The 7,641-nt window shown below is 51.4% G+C and overlaps 1 protein-coding gene across 1 annotated transcript; it reads right to left on the reverse strand.

Moving 5' to 3' along the window:
* Window positions 1-56: 56 nt before the first annotated feature.
* RABGGTA (Rab geranylgeranyltransferase, alpha subunit) lies at window positions 57-6,331 on the reverse strand. The gene is made up of 17 exons (XM_006883187.1): window positions 6,207-6,331; window positions 5,820-5,875; window positions 5,547-5,657; window positions 5,102-5,226; window positions 4,716-4,903; window positions 4,303-4,506; window positions 3,895-3,978; window positions 3,728-3,810; window positions 3,537-3,638; window positions 3,323-3,428; window positions 3,185-3,236; window positions 2,939-3,027; window positions 2,694-2,782; window positions 2,503-2,619; window positions 1,594-1,707; window positions 1,256-1,343; window positions 57-269 (listed from the first exon to the last, which is right to left on the reverse strand). The coding sequence occupies exons 2-17, from the start codon at window positions 5,820-5,822 to the stop codon at window positions 121-123; spliced, it is 1,704 nt and encodes a 567-aa protein (XP_006883249.1). The 5' UTR covers window positions 5,823-5,875; window positions 6,207-6,331; the 3' UTR covers window positions 57-120.
* Between the last annotated feature and the right edge of the window lie 1,310 nt (window positions 6,332-7,641).

The following is a 7,641-nucleotide window of genomic DNA, read 5'->3' on the forward strand; positions in this document are numbered from 1 at the left end:
CCCCAGTAGACCTGGTAGCAGTGGTGCTGGTGGCGGAGGCAGCAGGCTGGTGAACAGAGGGTGTCTCTCCATCCTTTATTTAGTTCAAATAAGTTAAAAGCAAGGGTAAGGGACATCCTCTTAGGTGAGGATGCTGCTCACTGAAGGCAGCAGTCCAGCCAGCTGCTCTGAGATGCCCACTGCTTGGCAAAGGGGGTTGCCTTCCAAGTTGAGGAAGGTGAGTTTGGAGCAGGAGGTAAGTGTTTGGAGCACTGTGGGCTGCTGGAGGCCTTGGGCAGGAAGGAAAGTCAAGGGAAACTCAACAGACTACCTTACATTCACTCTTGTTTGCCTGTCAGTTTTCCAACACGAGTGTCTGGAAGCCTCTTTGATGGGCACTTCACATGTTTCTCTGGACAGAAGAAGGTTTAAGGCAGGAACTGCAAAAACCTGCCTACATATTGTGCTGAGTGAACTAACTCAGTCTCATAAGGACAAAAGCTGCATATGAACATTATTGTAAAAACAGAAGGGTTAAAGTGAGGTATGTGTAAAGCCCAGTAGGGGAAAGGGAGAGGGGAAATCACTATGATAGCGGAGTTTGGTGCATGGATTGAGGGACAGGGTGGAGGACTAGGCAAGATCCAATGGTGATCTCAAAAGACGGGGTAAATATTAGTCACAGATCAATGGTGATTAATTCTATAAAACAGTATGAATGATTGTATGAAACATAATGTGAATGAAGGGACGTGTGAAACACAATGTACATGAATGATGCACAAAGTGTAAGAACTTTGTACACAAAACCATATACAAAAATACCCCCCCAAAAACCAATCCACAACAAAAAAACCCTGTGGCAACCGGAGTGCGGCAGAGAGCACATGAAAAACAGGTTGGGTGTAGCTCAAGGAGTAGTGAAGACAGTGGTAAAGTGAAATGCTAGCCTCATCTAAATAAGTATCTGCTACTTAGTAACAGCCAAGGACTGCCGGGTAAATGCAGGCTTACAGGCTGTTTTAACGTGAGAAGATATGAAATGTCTCGCTCTATAGATGGTCTGTCTGTGAACTCTGGCTTCAGGAAGTCACTCTGACCCTACAGAATCCACCAGTGCAAGTCAATGACAGCCTTTCCGGTCCTCAAGCTTGTCCCTCTTGAGCTCCTGCTCTCATTCCTCTCTGTCAGGGTGCCACCCACTCTGCTTGCTAGCTCTCACTCCCCAATGTGGCACCCCACCCTCTGTCTGAAAGGCACCCAGAAGGAAGGATACGGTTGTTGCACAGTACCAGCTCCCGGAGCCGGGGCAGGTTAGTGACGCCATCCAGGGACTCTATGATGTTATCGTTGGCTTGCAGCACCTAGGAAGCCAGGAGGGCAGGGCAGTACAAGGCAAAGCGGGCAACTGCCAGCCAGGGATGAGTACAAGCACCTGAGGGTGATCAGCTTACAATGCATGGGTGACAGGAGATGGGGGCTAGGTAGGGCAGAGAATAGATAAGCTGTTACCCTTTGAGACTGGGAAGTTCTACACTTGTGTTTGTAAAGGGGGCTGATTTCTGAGGTGGGGGGAGGGGAAATGATCACTTATGACAACAATGGAGGCCTTACCTCAAGGCAGCGCAGGGAGGACAGGGCAGGGGGCAGGGTGTGGAGACGATTGTGAGACAGGTCAAGATGAGTGACCAAGAGCAGCTGTTCCAGGTGACAGAGCACTGTAAGATCCTGAAGAGAGGGTAGAGAGATAGCTAATGAGACCTGGGGGAGGGTCCTCGGCCATCATTCATTATACACTTACTCTCTGGGCCTCACACAGACCCCAGCTGAGGAGAGGGTACAAGAAAGTGGCAAGTTGACATGATAACCCAGACAGTGAGTGCTAGGGACAGACATTGTACATGGAAGGGTATGGGGCAGAGAGCAGTTCTGGAGGAGATGACCAGGAGGAGGCAGCCTGAAGTGGGGGAAGGTATAGACAATAGAGGACACTGGGGTACACAGACACTGACAGGAAGAGAGTCTGGGAGATCTATCTGGTAGGAGTGGAGATGGGCCACAGTCAAAACAGTGATGTGTTTGTCAGAAGACCAACTGGGAAATATTAGAACAGAAGGAATGTGGAGTCTGCTGGGAACCTTGTAAGGATTCTCTGGAATGACTGGGGCTTTAGGTATTGGCCTGTTTGATATATGGGAAAGAGTGAGTGGAGAAGGGGTGGACTGAGGGCTCATTCTCAAGGACGAACAAATCCGTGACTAGCTTATTGAAAGAGGCATCACGAAGAGACCCTGATAACTTGAGATTTGAAATAAGGGCAAGAAGAGACCAGAAAGAATGATGGGGCAAACTACAGAAAGAACGGCCTGGAAGAGCAATAGCCTTGAAGGATGATGAGTTCAAACCTGGTTGAGAGGAAAGGTCCCGGAAGACACCAGAGATCAAAGTCCATGGCCAGGCCCCGAGGGAAGACATGAGCTGTGGGGAGGGGGCCCAACAGCAGGCACACGGTGCAGTCCATACCTTGTGAGCCAGGTGCAGCACACGCACGTCGGCATACTCCATCTTGAGCACACTGTTCTCCAGCAGGAACTTGCTGCGAAGGTCATCCAGGTATGCAGTCCGCATTGGGTCCACAGCCTGGCAAAGCTTCATGTCAGCTGTCTTCTTCCCTTCCCACTGGGTCTCCTTGCTGCTCCCAAGGCCTGACTTACCTTGAGTGTCTGGAAGTACTGCAGCGTCTCTCTCTCATACAGCAGGGGATCCAGGGCCCGCATCAGCAGGATGATGGTGAGCAGGCACCCTGAAGAGGGTGGGCAAAGGAGACTTTGTCCTAAATTTGCTCTGCTCCCCACGCCCTTTATACCCTTCCTGACAGTCCCAAGGGTCCACTCCAGAAAGGGGCTTTGGGGGATGGGAGAGGCTCTAGAGAACAAGGGCTCAGAGTATGGGATCTCACATTTGTTCTCAGGCTCCAGGTCCTGCAGCTCCTTACAAGATTCAAGCTCAGACTGCAGCACTGTGGACTTCTCCACTGACAGCTCACACCTGAGGGCAGGCAGGGTAAGGAGAGGGTGATGCTCACACCCAGAAGTACTGGGAGTATCTAGTGACCCATCCAAAAGACCCTGTCCTTAAGCCTCAAACCCCCTGCTACAGGTGCTTGATGCACAGAATCTAGTGCCTTCTTGTCCACGTGCTTCACCTGAATAGCTGCTCATCTGTGGCTGAGTCCCGGCACCAGCCCTCCTGGTGGCCTGGGAAAAAGAGCAAGTGACAGGAGGTGAAAAGAGAGGAGAGAGATACGGGTCCTGCAGGGGGTGGAAGCTGCAGGCTGCATCACCTTTTAACAGTACACACTCCTTCTGGACATCGCCTGCCATCCAAATGACACGAAACGAATGTTGGTGCAACTGGTCGTTGAGGGAGGCGGTGGGCAGGTCACAGAGCTGGGAGCACTGGGTCAAGGAGATACCCTGGCCTCACCACTTTTTTTTTACTGTTCCACCCTAGCCCTGCCCCTGCCCCCTACTTCTGTCCCACAAATCCTCGGATACCCAGACATGGTTGGGACGGTTCCTGCCATCTGGGGTCCTCCACTCCACAGCCAGGGGTGACCCATCAACCATGAGCAGCAAGGTCTCCATCCCGGAGCCCACCTGGCCAGGGACAAAGGGAGACCTGTCACCCCCAACAATACCAGGCCCAAAACCCTGTACTGCTGTCTGGCAAAAGCCACAGGACTCACCAGGAGGGGCCGAGAGAAGGAGACTGTCAGACAGGCCTCATCCCGGCTCACATGCAGGCAGTGCAGGGCATCCTGGGGGTCAGCTAGGGGGAGAGACAGCCTTAGGACTCCTAAAGCAACTTCCATGCCTTCCAAGTTCCAAAGATTCAGCTTTCTCTGTTGCTCACCTCGGCCCAGGAGCCAGCGGTGATAGAACCAGGCACTCTGATCATTGGGGTCAGTGAAGAAAGCATTCTGTACCAGCTCCAGCTCTGGAGAGAACAAGGAGGCAAGTGGATGGTGGCCAGGACCCAGGCAAGCTTCTGGTCACCCTAATACCCACTCTGCACACGCTTTCACTGTAGTACTTCTCAATCTTAGTCTCATTTATACATTGGCTTTGCACAAGAATTTTCTGTCCTCTCAACATCTGAGTTCTCTTGCAGCACTCAGTTTTTTGTCCCTTTCAAAGCCAGGTATGAAGGAGGTGCTCAATGAACATGACTGACAAGTCTAGGAACAAGGCCAGGTGTCAGGGTGGAAAGGGTGGAGGCAGAGCACTGACTGGCCTTCTCTAGCACCCCGACACTGCTCACCTTTGAGCAGCAAATCCTCAGGGAGGCGCCCCTGGGGTCCAGAATCTGGCTGGGGGTGAAGCTGGGGCAGGAGGCAGGAACGGTAGTGCCAGGAGGAGTAGTTGGAGAAGTTTCGGGTGATGAGACTGTCGGTGAAGGCTAGCTCCTCTGAGGGGGGTACGGTGGCCTGTGCTGCCACAAACCGCCGGTAGTCCCAGCAGTGAACTGGGATAGGGTAGGACACAGAGCACTTCAGAAGCAGGGTCAAGGGAGCTCCCTGGTTGTACCCTCCACAAACACTTCTACACGCTCCATGAAAGATATGCTCATGGAAGATATGGGAACAACCCTCCTCACTATGGGCCTCACTGTGGCCCCAATCTCAGGATGTGGGGTAGGTGTGGGGTGTGAACTCAAAATGTGCAGGCACGTACAGTTCCGCTCATCGACCTCGAGGAAGCGGGCACACAGCTCCAGCTCCCGGTCCCAGTTGGGCTCAGGCAGGCGACTCAGCAGCCAGCAGCGGTGATGCCAGGTGCCATAGGACTTGGGGTTCACCCGCAGGCAGCTCTCCAGGAAACCTAGCTCTGCCTTCACCAGAGCAGCCAACTCTTCTGGGGATCTGTACCCAATGGGGACGTGGGTCAGTGTCCAACAGCCAATCTCAGCTCATTCCCATCAGCTTTCACCCAGCTCTCCACTGTCCTCGGCCTATGCCCCTAGCTGTCTCATTCTTCCTCCATCCCTGGACCAAGTCAGGGCAGAGGTGGGGCCAGGATTGGGAAGGGAAGTCCTCCTGGGGCTCAGAACCCCTACACACTTCTGGGTCTCCAGCTCCTGGAGCACTTCTCGCCGGCAGTTCCAGAGGGTGGCAAAGTCAGGGTTGGCTCCCAGAATCTGGCTTGTCAGTTCCAGCACTGACTCATCCAGTTCACCAGCCTGGCGCTGTGAAGGTAGACAACAAGGTTAGAGATCATATAGGGCTAATAAACACACCTGTCAAATACTCTATGAATTCTATACTATGGGACAGATACCATAAATAGAACACTAAATGTATTTACTCACTGAATCTTCACGATAGCCTTATGTGGTAGGTGTATTAGTCCCATTTTACAAAGGGGCAAACTGAAGCCCAGAGTACACTGCCCAAGCTCACAGCTAATAACAGACTCTGGTGTTAGATCCAGACTAGCTTTCCAGCCAGCTCTTGGTTTTGTGCTAAGGGAGTTAGCCAGGGGGAGGGCTACTTGTGAGGATCCCACCTTTTGGAAAATGGCTTGAGTGGCTGACAGGTATAGTTTCAGTTTCTGCTCGCGTTCTAGCCTTTTGGCTTCTGCTTGTTCTTCCGAAGTCTTCACCTTCAATCGCCCATGCTACAAGGAGGGGTGGGTTGGAAGGGTACAGGCTGTCCTTGCAAGGGCAAACCTGCAGAATATCCTCTGAAGAGCCCCAGGCTAGGACAGAGCAACAGGAAAGACAACATGGGGCGAGGGCGTAGGCATGCAGAGGTGTGGGGCTGGGCTCAGGGTCCTCACCATCGTGCAGGTTCAGGGTGCAAGAATGGGAGGGGTCCAGTGGTCACCGGTGAAATCTGGGGAGAGAGGCTGTCAATCACGGGAGCCCCGCCCCTACTAGCTCCACCCACAGCGATCCCCTGGAAGCCGCACCTGGGCCTGGGTGGAGACAGCCCCCCCGACTCCCTTCCTCCGGGTTTAAATGGCTTCTGGAGTAGGCATTGCACATCGAGAAGGAGGCGCCCACCTGGATTTGGATTTCTAATCGCACGGCCCTGCACACAGACTAATCGGCTGAAGCTCGAGCTGGGGCATTTAGACGATGGGGACCTCTCCCAGCCCAGAAGTCAGCCGCTATCTGTGCTCAAAGGCATCCCCCCGCCCTTACCCCCTCCCGCACGGACCCACCTGAGCTAAGAGTAGGCGTGGGGCACACGGAACTGCGGCGCCGCCACGGAGCCCGGGAGCGGGCTAGAACGGCACCACACCCCAGCTTCCTCAGTTCAGCGCCCTCTGCAGGCTCGGGGCGGGGCCGCGAGCTAGTAAACTGCGTCGGGAGGCGCGTTCGTGAGGATTCGCCCGCGCTCTCCGCAAGAGCGAAGGGCCTTGACCCTTCGCTGTATAAAAATGCGCATGCGTGATGGTGACTGTGTGAACTCAGTCCAGCCTGTGCTTTATTCGAACTTCAAACCTTTTGAAGGAATTTCTCAAACAAACGGAAAACTCAAACCTCGTATTCATATCAAGGAACTGGTTCCATGTGGCTGTGCTGGCCTCCAGCTTGTTGTCAATGTTAATGGATAGAATTTCTTGCCTTCAACCTTCTTTCCCCTGGTGGCATTTACACTAGTGACTGACTTAACTTTACCTGACACTCCTGTCTTGACTTTTTCCCCCAACGTGTTTTTTTTATCTTCTTCCCGAAATGTTGGTGATTTCCGGACTCCTTTTCTCTCTTCTGAATCCACACACTGTCCTCTGGAGAATGTTGACAAAGCCTTTAACTGCTTGTAGTTGGAGCACCCTAGGGCTCTGTCCTTGGCCCACAGATCTTCTGACACCACACTTTCTCAGGGTGACTTCATCCACACTCATTATTTTAATTATTGTTTGTAAAATGATGACACCCAAATATTTATTTGCAGCCCAGATGTCTCGCAAGCCTTATTGATAATGAATTTATATGCACGCACATGTTTAGAAACTGATTGTGTCCCAGAGACACCTCACACTATAGACTTAAGAAAGGTAGCATGATCTTTTCTCTTCTATTCCATCTAGACTTTATTCTTTTTTGTTTCCTCCTGTAATGTGAACTGGGAGTCCTGTGTTGTTGATTGCCTTCGAGTTGGAACTGACCCTTATTTGACCCTTCAGCGTGTTTTCATAGGAGGAGGATTGCCCATCCTTCTCTCACCTAGCGTGGATTCAAAGATGTCTTTAGGATTGCAGCACAGCTTCTTACCCATAAGCTATCAGAGCTCCTGTGTCTTAGTAGGGCTTAATGGTTTGAGCTAATGTGAATCCACTAGCCACTCTGCTAGGAGAAAAATGAGGCAGTGTCCTTTGGAAGGGATTTTTGGGATGATGGTCAAATTCCACTTATTTCTTTCATTTTTGTTGTCAGTGCTTTTCATTTGCTTGTTATATATAATATTATATTGTGCCTTTTACTTTATTTTTTATTATAGGTTTATTTTTTTATTGCAGACTCTCTTTTTTAAATTTTTTTAATTTAATTTTATTATTTTTTTTGTGTGTGTACCGTCAAATTGGATCTGACTGGTACAGGAGGAGATTGTCCCTCCTTCTCCAGCAGAGCGTCTGGTGAATTCGAACCGTG

Source organism: Elephantulus edwardii, unplaced genomic scaffold, assembly GCF_000299155.1.
Source record: "Elephantulus edwardii isolate Elephantulus edwardi_28Jun2011 unplaced genomic scaffold, EleEdw1.0 scaffold00026, whole genome shotgun sequence".
NCBI classification, from domain to species: Eukaryota; Metazoa; Chordata; class Mammalia; order Macroscelidea; family Macroscelididae; genus Elephantulus; species Elephantulus edwardii.